This window comes from Nilaparvata lugens, chromosome 3 (genome assembly GCF_014356525.2).
Source record: "Nilaparvata lugens isolate BPH chromosome 3, ASM1435652v1, whole genome shotgun sequence".
Taxonomy (NCBI): Eukaryota; Metazoa; Arthropoda; class Insecta; order Hemiptera; family Delphacidae; genus Nilaparvata; species Nilaparvata lugens.
This window is the reverse complement of record NC_052506.1, coordinates 1517830-1534248: the sequence shown is the minus strand read 5'-3', so window position 1 is coordinate 1534248 and position 16419 is coordinate 1517830. Positions and strand designations below refer to the sequence as shown.

The following is a 16419-nucleotide window of genomic DNA, read 5'->3' as shown; positions in this document are numbered from 1 at the left end:
AATAGATCGTAATATTTATTTTATAGTCGTGTATTTATTTTCAATTTCAGCAATGCAACTGCGACACACACGGCTCCCTTAGTGCACAATGCAACATGACAACAGGCGACTGCGCATGCGCAGAAGGCTTCGAAGGCACACACTGCAATAGATGCGCGAAGGGCTACTACGCATTCCCGCACTGTCGGCCCTGCAATTGTCACGTGGCCGGAACACGGTCGCAACATTGTCACCACGTGACTGCCGTGACAGCAGTGTGTCACTGTGACGCTGTCACCGGACAGTGTCCTTGCAAGGTGAGTGATTATAGTTGTTTGTGAATCTAGGGATTGAAGGGGGTTTGGAAACAAGACGGGGTCGCATTACCTGTCCCCTGGGTATTGTTTCAAAAAGGTTCATCCCACAACTTTCCACTGTAACCGGTGGAGGTATCTATAACACTACCCCACACTTGACATTATTATAACGGGAGGAGAACTTTATGACATTACACCCCACCTGACATCATTTTCAACGGTGGGAAGCCAGGGCGACTTTATTAGCACCCCATTTTGTAACAAGGAAAAATATACCTATATAATTGCTTTTAAAATCTCTACTCAACTATTAACCTGTTTAAACTATTTGAATCCACGGTTGGGAGCTTTGGATGGATTCGTTTATGCAAATGCTAAGATCTTCACTACTGTTTAACAACACCTGTTTTAGCAACTAAGTAACTTATCAAGAGCCAGGAACTTCAAATAAAAGATTTTGGTAGAAATGCTACTGACATAAATTTATTGGTTGTATTCGAACATAAAATTATCGGTCATCTTTGAAATTATGTTACATCGAATCATAATCTTCACTGTAACCAATCCGGTTATTTATTCAATTACTTGTTTCAAAATTACAACATTAAAAAAAATTAATTTCAAAGAATATTTCTCAAATTAAGACTTTATTGCTACGATTCATAATTGATATTTAGACAAGAATTTGCTAACTCACTCTACAATAAATTTAGGGCCTCGGTCAATTTGTCTGGCCAATCTATTCGAGCTTAATAAAATCATTTTGGCACTCACCATGGAATCGAAAGTTTAACAAATAAATCGGCACTTACAATCACTCACGTTTACATTTTAACTACTATTTTCCAGACTACATGCTTTTAAATTATACAAAACAATAAGGATATTTTCCATCTAAATAGGCCGAAGCCGAATCTAGAGGCCGAGTCAAGTTCTATGAATACATCTTCTCGCGGTGACGACTCGATTAGAACTGCCGCTCTTCCACTCGAATTTTCCAATTTTCAAGAAAACACGTGGAGCGCCCGGCCTAATTTCAGGTTAAAACGTTGTGGGGTCGCACGGTTCAAAAACATTTCTAAATACATTACAAAATCCAAGCCAGTACTTAGGAAATGCTAGAAGACTGCAATAATTTGGATGGATAAGAAGCAGTTAGCAAATCTTCTATGGCAACACAAAATTTAGGTGCTTTTTGGAGTTACGTTCTTTTAGCATAAGACAGCCTATCAGCTGACATTCGTTCAACATGCTCTTTCCATTGTTGGTGATACATTGCAAATCCCTCATTCATGAGGAATCTCTGTGTTTAGGGAGCTTCCCACATCTAGGGATCTGAGGTGTCTGAAGTCTGATGTTTTTGAAAAGCCGTGAGTATTACCCCGCGAACCATACTTTGCCTATATGCCGTTACAAAGTCATGAAGGCAAAGCTACTGTGCCATTCATAGACAACAAGCCTAGTAACAATAAATGATGAATAGATCGTAATATTTATTTTTATAGTCGTGTATTTATTTTCAATTTCAGCAATGCAACTGCGACACACACGGCTCCCTTAGTGCACAATGCAACATGACAACAGGCGACTGCGCATGCGCAGAAGGCTTTGAAGGCACACACTGCAATAGATGCGCGAAGGGCTACTACGCATTCCCGCACTGTCGGCCCTGCAATTGTCACGTGGCCGGAACACGGTCGCAACATTGTCACCACGTGACTGCCGTGACAGCAGTGTGTCACTGTGACGCTGTCACCGGACAGTGTCCTTGCAAGGTGAGTGATTATAGTTGTTTGTGAATCTAGGGATTGAAGGGGGTTTGGAAACAAGACGGGGTCGCATTACCTGTCCCTTGGGTATTGTTTCAAAAAGGTTCATCCCACAACTTTCCACTGTAACCGGTGGAGGTATCTATAACACTACCCCACACTTGACATTATTATAACGGGAGGAGAACTTTATGACATTACACCCCACCTGACATCATTTTCAACGGTGGGAAGCCAGGGCGACTTTATTAGCACCCCATTTTGTAACAAGGAAAAATATATATAATTGCTTTTAAAATCTCTACTCAACTATTAACCTGTTTAAACTATTTGAATCCACGGTTGGGAGCTTTGGATGGATTCGTTCATGCAAATGCTAAGATCTTCACTACTGTTTAACAACACCTGTTTTAGCAACTAAGTAACTTATCAAGAGCCAGGAACGTCAAATAAAAAATTTTGGTGGAAATGCTACTGACATAAATTTATTGGTTGTATTCGAACATAAAATTATCGGTCATCTTTGAAATTCTGTTACATCGAATCATAATCTTCACTGTAACCAATCCGGTTATTTATTCAATTACTTGTTTCAAAATTACAACATTAAAAAAAATTAATTTCAAAGAATATTATTTCTCAAATTAAGACTTTATTGCTACGATTCATGATTGATATTTAGAATTTGCTAACTCACTCTACAATAAATTTAGGGCCTCGGTCAATTTGTCTGGCCAATCTATTCGAGCTTAATAAAATCATTTTGGCACTCACCATGGAATCGAAAGTTTAACAAATAAATCGGCACTTACAATCACTCACGTTTACATTTTAACTACTATTTTCCAGACTACATGCTTTTAAATTATACAAAATAATAAGGATATTTTCCATCTAAATAGGCCGAAGCCGAATCTAGAGGCCGAGTCAAGTTCTATGATACATCTTCTCGCGGTGACGACTCGATTAGAACTGCCGCTCTTCCACTCAAATTTTCCAATTTTCAAGAAAACACGTGGAGCGCCCGGCCTAATTTCAGGTTAAAACGTTGTGGGGTCGCACGGTTCAAAAACATTTCTAAATACATTACAAAATCCAAGCCAGTACTTAGGAAATGCTAGAAGACTGCAATAATTTGGATGGATAAGAAGCAGTTAGCAAATCTTCTATGGCAACACAAAATTTAGGTGCTTACTTTGGGCATGAAAAAATTCTTTAACAATCAAAAACAAGGTTCACAGGAGTTCATATTGGAAAAATTTAGTTTAATTTTAATCAGTTCAACAACCTGAAAGAAAGACACAAACTATAATTCAAACCTCTCAATATTCTCTTTCCATTGTTGGTGATACATTGCAAATCCCTCATTCATGAGGAATCTATGTGTTTAGGGAGCTTCCCACATCTAGGGATCTGAGGTGTCTGAAGTCTGATGTTTTTGAAAAGCCGTGAGTATTACCCCGCGAACCATACTTTGCCTATATGCCGTTACAAAGTCATGAAGGCAAAGCTACTGTGCCATTCATAGACAACAAGCCTAGTAACAATAAATGATGAATAGATCGTAATATTTATTTTTATAGTCGTGTATTTATTTTCAATTTCAGCAATGCAACTGCGACACACACGGCTCCCTCAGTGCACAATGCAACATGACAACAGGCGACTGCGCATGCGCAGAAGGCTTTGAAGGCACCCACTGCAATAGATGCGCAAAGGGCTACTACGCATTCCCGCACTGTCGGCCCTGCAATTGTCACGTGGCCGGAACACGGTCGCAACATTGTCACCACGTGACTGCCGTGACAGCAGTGTGTCACTGTGACGCTGTCACCGGACAGTGTCCTTGCAAGGTGAGTGATTATAGTTGTTTGTGAATCTAGGGATTGAAGGGGGTTTGGAAACAAGACGGGGTCGCATTACCTGTCCCTTGGGTATTGTTTCAAAAAGGTTCATCCCACAACTTTCCACTGTAACCGGTGGAGGTATCTATAACACTACCCCACACTTGACATTATAATAACGGGAGGAGAACTTTATGACATTACACCCCACCTGACATCATTTTCAACGGTGGGAAGCCAGGGCGACTTTATTAGCACCCCATTTTGTAACAAGGATAATATATAATAGCTTTTAAAATCTCTACTCAACTATTAACCTGTTTAAACTATTTGAATCCACGGTTGGGAGCTTTGGATGGATTCGTTCATGCAAATGCTAAGATCTTCACTACTGTTTAACAACACCTGCTTTAGCAACTAAGTAACTTATCAAGAGCCAGGAACTTCAAATAAAAGATTTTGGTAGAAATGCTACTGACATAAATTTATTGGTTGTATTCGAACATAAAATTATCGGTCATCTTTGAAATTCTGTTACATCGAATCATAATCTTCACTGTAACCAATCCGGTTATTTATTCAATTACTTGTTTCAAAATTACAACATTAAAAAAAATTAATTTCAAAGAATATTATTTCTCAAATTAAGACTTTATTGCTACGATTCATGATTGATATTTAGAATTTGCTAACTCACTCTACAATAAATTTAGGGCCTCGGTCAATTTGTCTGGCCAATCTATTCGAGCTTAATAAAATCATTTTGGCACTCACCATGGAATCGAAAGTTTAACAAATAAATCGGCACTTACAATCACTCACGTTTACATTTTAACTACTATTTTCCAGACTACATGCTTTTAAATTATACAAAATAATAAGGATATTTTCCATCTAAATAGGCCGAAGCCGAATCTAGAGGCCGAGTCAAGTTCTATGAATACATCTTCTCGCGGTGACGACTCGATTAGAACTGCCGCTCTTCCACTCAAATTTTCCAATTTTCAAGAAAACACGTGGAGCGCCCGGCCTAATTTCAGGTTAAAACGTTGTGGGGTCGCACGGTTCAAAAACATTTCTAAATACATTACAAAATCCAAGCCAGTACTAAGGAAATGCTAGAAGACTGCAATAATTTGGATGGATAAGAAGCAGTTAGCAAATCTTCTATGGCAACACAAAATTTAGGTGCTTACTTTGGGCATGAATAAATTCTTTAACAATCAAAAACAAGGTTCACAGGAGTTCATATTGGAAAAATTTAGTTTAATTTTAATCAGTTCAACAACCTGAAAGAAAGACACAAAAAACTACAATTCAAACCTCTCAATATTCCCCATAATTGTTACAATGGTCCACCTGATACCGCCTCATTTCCCTCATTAGTGGACGTAGGATAAAAGTGGTCTAGTGGTCGTGAATCGGTGGTTTGCCTATGCTGGCCTTCATTGGCCTTCAACAAGAATTGCACCTTTACCAGGCTGGGCCAGCGACTGGGCCAACATGAATTGAATTGAATTTATTTGTTTCCAACAAAATTCAAGCATACAATGCACGCACATTGATACTCAGCATACATGTGAACTAGGCATTCCTAGGAATGCATTTTCCATACTCTACTTGTAGAATTACTCCACATACTAGTCCTCTCATTATTATTACTAGTAGTTCTGTGAACAGTAGACCTCGTGCTCAGTAAGTTACATTGACATGTTGTTATGTTTTCTCAAAAATTAATAAATAATTTATCAATTTAAAATGTCTTGAAAAAATCCTGAATAAACATAGAGCTTTCTGTCCTATCGTACCGTGACGTGTCGTCCCGGAATGTGAGTGTGAGCGCTGTTAGCAGGTCTGGCTGCCGTCGATATGCCAATCCAATCAACCCATCAGAGAACATTCTGTGCTGTGTTGGCGAAAAATCGTTGTGTTGAAATTAACAAAATAAACTACCATAATGATGATTTCCTGCAAACTTCATCACTTTTCCTGATTATAGCAATCAATTTCTTTTCAATAATATTTGTTGCAATTTTAATCATCAGATTAAAAAAGAAAAACGTAAAAAAAATGTTTTCTATCAATAACTACAAACTCCAAACTAGAATCATGGCCTCAGCTTATTGAAAGACAAAGTTAGCTGTCTACTAACGTTAATGGAAAGATACATTTTCAAGATGTTCGATGTTTTTGAACGGGTAGTATTATATAGTCCACTAGACAGCTGATTTATGATGAATAATTCTATAGTCTGATTTTTACGGTAATATTGGTGTCCGAAGGAAACTCCTTTTCCTTTTGTATTATCCATAAAATGCAAAATTTTTAAAAACCTTATGTATACGTCGACGCGAAATTCAAAAAGGACCATAGGCCTACCTGTCAAATTTCAAATCAAATCTTTATTTGTCCCAAAAACATAATTACAATGACAAAAATGGTTATAAATGAAAAAGTAAAGTACAATATAAAACGAAAAAGAAAAATACCATTAATAGGGTTATACATAACTATATTAAAAACGGGAAGTCCCTGCAAGGTTCGAGGAACCTGAGCGCAGAGGCCGAGTGTTCAATGCTTAACAGTACAAGAAAATAATAATGGGATATTATTAAGAAATAGGGAAAAGAAAAAGTGAGTGAGGAAGGGAAGAGAAAGAGCAGAGTGAAGGCATTGGGGAAAGTAAAGAGTAGTTGAAAATTATATAAAAAACTTTGAGAAGTCTTTATACTAAGCTATGAGGAAATTACATTGTTCGAGATTATCCATGTATGAATTTCAATTAGCAGTTTTCTATTTAATTTACTAGTAATAAAATGGTTAGGAATAACATTGATGAGCTTTGATACCTGAAATAAAAATTGTTTTCTACAAATTGATAAAATAGTATCTGTAATTTGAAAAGTAATAGATGAGGGACGGAGGTTATACGGTGAAACACGCGGTTTAAAATATTCATATGTTTATTTATGTTCAATGTTAATATATGCTCATCAAACCAGGATTTCACTATTTTAAGTCCGGATTCTGCTGCTTTTTTAGTATCCTCCCAATTTGTTTCACTGAATAACAATGAAGTGTCATCAGCAAAAGCGATTGAGACACCATTTTTTAATTCCAACTTGAGAAGATCATTAATGTAGATTAGGAAGAGAATCGGCGACAAAACTGTTCCTTGTGGAAGACCGTAATCAGTGAGTTGTTCAAGGCTGGTTTTATTATCAATTTTGAGCATTTGGAATCTATTTTTTAAATAGCTCTAAATAATTCAAGGGCTATTCCTCGAATACCCAACTTTTCCATTTTAATCAGAAGTTTTGAGTGAGGATTAGTGTCAAAAGCTTTAGCTAGGTCTAAAAATATGGCTATTGTTTTATTTTTGTTATTGAAATGTTCTGTGTTAGAAGAGATATTGCATCTACTGTACTTTTTTTAGACTGAAACCCAAATTGATTTTTGTGAATTATATTATGCTTTAGGAGATAGCTAACTAAACGGTATTTTATTAACTTTTCAATAATTTTGGAAAAAGTACTCAACAAGCTGATTGGTCGATAATTTTATGGATTAGAAGCATCACCTGATTTATGTAGGGGTATGATATTGGCCAATTTTAAACTATCAGGGAAAAAACCCTCCGCAAAACATCGATTAATTATCACCTTCAATGGTTTTATAATTCAATTTCATGAAAATCTATTGCTGCGTTTCGCTGGAAATGCGCAACATATAAACTTTCAAACATAAAGAGAAATTCAAAACCGTCGACTTGAATCTTAGACCTCACTTCGGTTGGTCAATTATTATTATGTATTTTTAATACTCTGTAGAATTACTTAACTCTGCTCTTGTGATTGCAGGAAAACGTTATAGGCCAACGTTGCGACGAGTGTAAACCGGGCACATTTGGTCTTGAGGCGAGCCTTGAAGCGGGTTGCCTCGAGTGTTTCTGCTTCGGCCGCACCGCCCAGTGCAGTCAGGCTGGCAGCCTCGTGTGGACACAGCTTCGCACGCCGCATGCGCGCACACTGCTCGTCGCCTACGACTCGAACACCACACAGTTTGCACCGGCCAGCAGTCTATATCCGGTCAACACCAGGGAGATTTGCTACATCAATGTGAGTCTATGGAATTTAATGCCGCATCTATATGTTGGCCCAATGTCGACCAGTGGATGGATGGTTGGCCAGCGACTGGGCCAACATGTAGATCTCAAACATTTGCTTGAACAGCTAGAAGGAAATCATCTGCTATCATAAAGAACGATGCTACCCAGAAATGTTCAGGTGTTGGGTTCGAATCACGCACAGGCAAATAGTTTTCGGATAGTAGCTCTCACTTGAAATTCCCTAGCTAGATACAATTTCCATCCAGCTGTTTCCCCTGCTGTCGATATAACCAGTAACAAAAGTGTTCAGGGTAGCTTATAGCGACTAATTTAAGATTTTCTTTAATGATTATCACACAAACATAGCATCTGAATAAGGGCCAAGCCATATGATGCGTTCATTTAGCGTTCTTTAATACATCATCATCATCATCATCCACGGCTCTACAATCCAAAACGGATCTTGGCCTCCTCCAGCAATCGCCTCCATCCTACTCTGTCCATGGCAGCTCGTCTCCAATTTCTCACACCAAGCCTCCTTGCATCTTCAGTGACTGAGCCCATCCATCTCAGTCTTGGTCGACCAGGGCGTCTTCTTCCTTCCATGTTGTAATTCATGATTCTTTTAGCCGGATATGAGTCATCAGCTCTTTCAACATGGCCTGCCCACCTGAGTCTCCCTACTCTGATAATAGCCAGTGCATTGGTGTGGCCGTACATATCATACAGATCCCTATTCTTTCTTCTGTGCCACACTCCATCAATTTGCACACCACCAAAAATTCCGCGTAGAATCTTTCGTTCGAAAACGTTGATCATATTCTCATCCAGTTTTGTTAGGGTCCATGCCTCACTGGCATAGGTCAGCACAGGCAGAATCAGTGAGCGGTAGATTCTTATCTTTGTTTCTCGGCTCAAATTCCTTGATCTGAAGTGTTTGGCTAAACCGAAGTATGTCCTATTTGCAAGTAGGATTCTTCGCCTGATCTCATGTGTTGTTTCATTTGTTGAGTTTACTGAAGACCCAAGGTAGACGAACTCATCAACCACCTCCAAACCACAATTAGCTATCAGGTCAGACTGAGCAGCATTGGACCTTGATGAGACCATGATCTTTGTTTTCTGCTTGTTAGCAATCAGTCCCATACTATTTGCTGCCTCTCTCATGCTTTTATATGCCTCCATCATATAGGGGACTGATCTGGCTGCAATGTCAATGTCATCAGCATAAGCCAGTAATTGAATTGTCTTATTGAGCAGGATTCCTCTAGTGTCAATTTTGGAGTCTCGTACTACTTTCTCCAATGCCACATTGAAAAGCAGACATGCTAAAGCATCACCCTGCCTAAGACCATTGTAAGACTGAAATGGATCCGATAAAAGATTCTGTACTCTTACCTGGCATTGGACTGCACTCATAGTCATTTTAACAAGCCTTATAAGTTTATGAGGTATTTCAAGCTCATACATGGCATCATACAGTTTCTGCCTTTTTACACTGTCATATGCAGCCTTAAAATCCACCATGAATACATCATTGAAGCCATAAATTTAGAAATAGAATACGATAGAGATACGGTAAGGGCCAATCCACGCTTTTCCTACATTTTCAGACATGTAGGGCAGGAAGCTCTCCGATTGGCTAATTGGGTTGTCGTTCAGGAATCAGCTAATAATCAGCCAATCAGAGAGCTCCCTGCCCTGCCGACTCGTCTAAAAATGCCTGAAAAAACGCTTCGTGTGACTTGGCACTTACATTATCTCTATCGTATTCTATTTCTAAATTTATAGATTTAAATGCTGTATTTATGCAACGTTACAAGACAGAAGGTTGATCACTCACAGGTGTAAGATTCGAAGTGGTGGGGGGAATGCCAGCGTGACGTCACGTGTAGTAAAAAATTGATAGAGTAACCACACTGAGCATACAGTTTATTCACTGTATCTTCAAATACATCGTCGTTTAATCCCCTCAAGATTGACCTAGAACTTAAAAATTATCCATACTTATAGCGAATTAATCACCGATTCATGATGTTGTTTAATATTTCAAGTTCATTCAACTTGTATGAATAAAATGAAGTTGAAAGTTTTTAAAGAATCTAAACACGTGACACGGAAAAGTTAATAAGCTGGAAAAGCGTTAGTAGACAACGTTATACTATTATTTCAGATTAACCCATGAAAAATCTTGATACACCAATGCATTGCAATAAAACAATAAATCGATCCAGGTAACTCCAATGAATTTCATTCACATAAATGCACTGAACACATGCTGGTATCGAGCACATGTTCTACGAGAATCAAAATATCTCATCCCCGAAATTCACAAGCTGATGTATAGCCAAACTACAAAATATAAACACGACCTAGAAGATAAAGAAACCTTAAGGGTTTGAAAGGGAAGGTTAGGAGGTGGGTTTTTTGCTTTTATATTAGAAAATGCATGTATTATTCAAATGTTTTGATAATTATTGTAAAGCAGAAACAGAAAGCTTGCATGTCAGAAAATGTTTGTGTTCTATAATTTGACTATAGGTCACCGTATGATTTTCAAGAATGCGATATACTGCCTACTCTGTACTACAGCCTACGTCACATCTGCAGTTCCCCCACTCCAATTGCATTTCAACTAAAATACTATAGATGAGTGACCAACCTTCTGTCTACTAACTTTGGTATTTATGTATATTAATTTTATTTTGCAGTTAGCCGTGCCAGGCGGCGGTGAGATGAGTTTGAACGGTGATGACGTAAGCAAGTGGAATGTGACCAACAATCTACGAATCATCCCTGGCAATTTGGGAGATGTTGAGATTGGCGTCAACTTCCTATTTGATTCACCGCTCTACTGGCAACTACCTCAGTTATTCCTCAAGGATAAGGTGAGATCGTTCAAACAAATACAAGTTCTACATCACAGATTAAGAACTCATAAACGTTTTCACAGGTAGTTCTGTGAACAGTAGACCTCGGGCAGTTTCTCCTCTTATATTGTCCATCAGAGTAAATCCTGTACGGTCAATAAAAGGAATTATGCCTCTCGAATCTTGCAGGAATCATTTCAAGGAGCTAGGCATTATCACCGTTCCCTCTCTTTACATTTATGAGGTGATTATGTACTTCAGGAGAAATAAGGCTTCGGCTAGAAATAGTGATTCCCACAGGTATCAAACCAGAAATAGAGGAGACTTTGCTTCCATGTACCATAGGACAGCTCTTTTTGAAAAGAAGCCAACATATATGGGTCTTAAAGTTTTTTAGAAAGCTTCATGATGATATGAAAAACGTTGAAGATCTCAATTTACTCGGAAAGAAGTTAAAAGAGTTATTGATGGAAGGTGTATTTTATACCACACAGGAATATATGTTTAGGGAGGGGCCCTTTGTGTGTTGATATGTTTGTATGTGTGTGTATGTGTATGTATGTATATGAGTATGTGTCATGTGTATTTTTTCTTATTGAAAGTAATGTTTTCAAGCATTTTTTTTCTTTTGACAATTCTCATACTCTGTTAAGAGTCTCTGGGAAGATATTAAAAACAAACAAACAAAGAAACAAACTGTCTGTATGTCGTGTCGGCGAGATATCGGTGTGAAACCGGCTAATGGCTGTTGGGGTTGGTGTATCAAAAATGCTAACATCAAAAGCTAATCTCCTTCAAGACATACTGGCAACAGGACAGCCCGAGTTCAAAGCAGAGAAAGTTCGGGAGACAATACTATGTTATTTTAGTTATTATGCGTTATTGCAAGCAATCAATAGTTCATTTAATAGTGCATAAAAATTGCATTCAATGAGGCATGCAATTTATAGTTGACCGAGCGAAGTGAGGTCTAAGATTCAAGTCGACGGTTTGGCATTTCTCTTTATGTTTAAATGTTTATATGTTGCGCATTTACGGCGAAACGCGGTAATAGATTTTCATGAAATTTGACAGGTATGTTCCTTTTTTAATTGCGCGTCGTCGTATATACAAGGTTTTTGGAAATTTTTCATTTGAAGGATAATATAAAAGGAAAAAGGAGCCTCCTTCATACGCCAATATTAGAGTCAAAATCAAACTATAGAATTATTCATCATAAATCAGCTGACAAGTGATTACACAGATGTGTGGAAAAGCCAGTCTATTGCTGTATTTTCATAAGGTCTATATTTTCAATCAGGTACTTGTGGATGAGAATACTGCGTGAGGTCCACTGTTCACAGAACTACTAGTCTACACAGCAGCTGATTTTTTTACTAAGTTACATTGAGATATTGAATTGCATGCGTCATGGCATACAATTTATAATCAACTCGACAGCTGAAGGAGGCTTCTTTTTCCTTTTATATTATCCTTGAAATGCAAAATTTCCAAAAACCTTGTATATACGTCGACGCGCGATTTAAAAAGGAACATACCTGTCAAATTTCATGAAAATCTATTACCGCGTTTCGCCGTTAATGCGCAACATATAAACATTTAAACATAAAGAGAAATGCCAAACCGTCGACTTGAATCTTAGACCTCAATCCGCTATAGGTCAACAAAATACGTTTTAAGCCTGTCAGATTCACTTTTTTTAATAAATCTTCATTGGCACACAATTATAAACTTTGATTTCTAATAAAGACAACTAGTATTTTTGTAAAACCTCACTCAATTATTTTTTTTTTTCATTTTTTCCATCCCACTAACCACCTATGAAAGGGGTATAAGGATTTGTCAATTATAATCTAAGTCGTCAATCTTTGCATTCTATAATGCAAAAAGAATTCCTCACTGGAATAAGGACAAACCTGCAACAACTCCTCCCTCACCTTAATTCTGAACTTTTCACCTGTAAGAGCTTTTATGCGTGTTGGCAATGAATTATAAAGCCGAATTCCTGCACTCTTTACCCCCCTCTCATACATACCAGTTCGATGAATGTCGTCTCTGAGGTTTTGTCTATATCTGGTATTGTATGAGTGGAACAACTCTCCTGTATTGAACCTATCTTTATTCCTATCAATAAAACAAAGAGCCTCTAAAATATATACACCTGGTAGTGGGAGAATCTTTAACTCTTTGAAATAATCTCTACAACTTGCTCTAATAGATTCACCCACCATCACTCTAACTGCCCACTTTTGAATCCTAAATATATGTATTGCATGAGTTGAATTGCCCCAAAATATAACACCGTATGAAAGAAGAGAATGGAACACAGCAAAATAAACACTTCTAAGCGTTCCTGCATCCAGCAATTTCTTCACGGTTCTAAGAACAAATACTGCTGAGTTTAGTTTGCTTTTTAGCTGGTCTAAATGAGGTCGCCAGGAGAGTTCAGAGTCCAGCACTACTCCAAGTACCTTTGTCTCGTTTGCTGAACCTATGTTTCCATCTCTCGTATCCAATACTGCTTCCCGAGCCGTCCTGAATGGAATCTGCATAGTCTTATTGTAATTTTGTACCAACATATTTGAGGCCAGCCATTCTTCTAGTTTCTGAAGAGCTCTTCTACTTTCAGATTCCATATCATGCTGACTGTTACTTTTCAATAAAATACTTACATCATCGGCGTATAAAACACAGTGTGCTGGCTCAAGGTGTGGTGGCAAGTCGATAATATATAGAAGGAAAAGCAAAGGACCAAGGACTGATCCCTGAGGGACCCCACTCCTCGCCTGTAACCATTCCGACTGATACACAAAAGAGTGAGACTGTATTTACACCCGCTGATGTCTCTCATCAAAGTATGATACGAACCACTTGAGAACCTTGCCTTCAAAACCATATAATTTCATCTTTTTCAATAAAATTTCAATGTTTACAAGATCGAAAGCTTTGGAAAGATCGGCAATCAGGCCACATACCCTGGATCCTCCATCCACAGAATTCAGCAATTCATTTATAAAAGAAAAAAGCGCATCACCTGTAGAAGTGCCGGGCCTGAATCCAAACTGTTTAGGGGACAGCAGTTTTAACTTGTTCAAGTACTTTCTTAATCTGTGGAGCACTACGTATTCGAATATCTTTAGAAATACAGGTGGATTGGCAATCGGTCTGTGATTTTCAGGATATTGAGTCGATTAATCAAGATTTATTTGTAATTGGTATTGAAACTTTATTTTGCAGATTCTATCGTATGGTGGTTTTCTGAGATTCACAGTGGAAACGGAAGGCAGTACCCGACTTTTGCCTCCTGCAGTTCTGGCCACATATCCTCTGGTGCAAATTCAGGGCAACAACAAAATAATACTAGAACATTTCCCGATTCTACACAATCCTTCGTCCCGACACGAAGTCAGGTGACTATTAAAGGCCACATTTCTATATTAAATCAAATAAAATCAATTTTTTTCTATTTAAACAAAAACATAAATGGCTTTATTGAATAATCAATTCAAACACAGTTAGGGCCGGTCTCCGAGCTCGGGATTTAGCTATGTCCTAGACTTTAAACAGCTGGAGTCAGAAAATTGGTTTTCCAAAACGGGGCGTAGTCGCAGCTTTTATAACAGTAGTCGTAATTTTCATTTTCTCATTTCTATAATTGGAAACGTTTTTCCTTGACGAAATTAGACATTCCTAAATAATCCAAAATAGCTGAAACTTTACACTATTTTCTCTCTATTTCATGTTGTGTTCAATTTTCTAGTTTTACGAAATTTAATTCAAACGTGACCATGACAATGACTGCGACTACGCCCCGTTTTGGAAAACCAATTTTCTGACTCCAGCTGTTTAAAGTCTAGGACTTAGCTAAATCCCAAGCTCGGAAACCGGACCTTAATGTTTGTGTCTTCTCTGTCTTTGTGCTTTCTCTCTTTGTCATGTCTTTGTTGTACTTTGTCTCTACTTCAACAGAGTTATTATAGAGTGCTTTGTCATGTAAAACTACATAGAGTGATCACTACTACTGGATTGATCCGTGGTCTAGTGGATAGAGTGCTTGCGTAGCAGCATAGAGATCCCGGGTTCAAACCCTCTCAATACCAAAAGTTTTTTAACCAGATCACTCCCGTGTTATCGGATGGACACGTTAAAGTGTCGGTCCCGGCTGGAGTATGACAGTCGTAAGGCCCATTGACGGCTTAAATTATATATTCGGGCGGTGGGACCTTCCCGCAAGGGACTTCCCACCAACAAAAGCCATACGAATTTACTTTTATTTTTTCCTCCACCTACTGTCTAAAGTACTTACTTTACTTCCTGAAACATATTACTAAAGTGTCACTTTTTCGCTCTCGGTAGTAAAAAACAGAAAAACTCCCTAGGGAGGAAAAGTGACTCCATTTGAATAACATGGAAAGCATCTCTATTTTAAAAACTTACATTGTAATAGGTTAGAAGGTCTAAGCTCAGATGAGGAAGCATGTAGAGTAGTCAGTCATTGAGCCAACTAAATTCAATACCTCAACCAGATTTGATCAACATATGAAATATATGTTTGTATGCTAAAATTATTACAAACTTCATATCACTATACTAAAAAAATGTATAAATATTTTTTTTTATTCCATGCTATTCAAAATACCAGCCAACGAATATTCCTTATTAACTAATCAAATTTGAAACGGGAACTTCATCATAGCTGTAGTTGTGGCGGCCATTGTTGTTACAACTTTTGCCGACAGGTAGCGCATAGCGCAGTCGGCGGAGAACTGTGACTACAAGCCAGCCCAGCTGTTTACTTTTTAGATTATGTTGTAACACATTGTTTGGTCACGTACGTTTTTAAAAATTATTTTATTTGCAGTTTTTATAAAAAATGTAGGTGGAGGAAAAATGTTGTGTATATCACCAGTGAAAAATGTTTTTTCTCCCTCAGGAAAATTGTTGCCCTCGGCTTCGCCTCGGGCTTCAAACTTTTCCCTCAGGGAGAAAAAACAGCACTTTTCACTCTAGATATACAAATAACTATTTTATTACATAAATTTATATTTATGAGTTTAAAAGTTCAAAACACTTCTCAATCATCGAAGATAGTGTTAAATTATTCGTTCTATACATAGTACACTTCAGAATAACTACCAAAACAAACATGAGGAATTAATGTGTAAACTATTTCACAGGTTCCATGAGTCACTGTGGAAAATGAAGAATAACCCTAGTATTAAGGTCTCTCGTCAGATGTTGATGATAGCTCTGCAGAATCTTCAACACATCCTCATCAGAGCCACGGATACTGTCGATTTCTCAACTGCCTTGTAAGTACATAAAGTAATGGAATGTCAAGTGATACATTTATTGTATTCATTTATTTATCAAATTGTGTGCAAATACTTGACATGAGGAAAGGCACAACAGGCTCATGCCCAACTATAATTAAATCATTCAAATAATAATTACTCTACTTGTTCGTCACAATATTATTAAACTGCATCAAGGGAGCAACGATCCCGCAGTATATGACACGTCAAAGTTTAC

At 37.8% G+C, this 16419-nt stretch overlaps 1 protein-coding gene across 1 annotated transcript in view; it reads left to right on the top strand.

The window, feature by feature from the left end:
* The window catches only part of LOC111060895 (laminin subunit alpha-2-like), a gene marked incomplete in the record, with an annotated part of 262801 nt that overhangs the window by 107145 nt on the left and 139237 nt on the right, over positions 1-16419 (top strand). The window contains 7 exon segments of the mRNA XM_039425289.1: positions 51-296; positions 1826-2071; positions 3673-3918; positions 7770-8027; positions 10729-10905; positions 14125-14297; positions 16065-16199. Coding sequence (XP_039281223.1) covers positions 51-296; positions 1826-2071; positions 3673-3918; positions 7770-8027; positions 10729-10905; positions 14125-14297; positions 16065-16199 — 1481 coding nt within the window.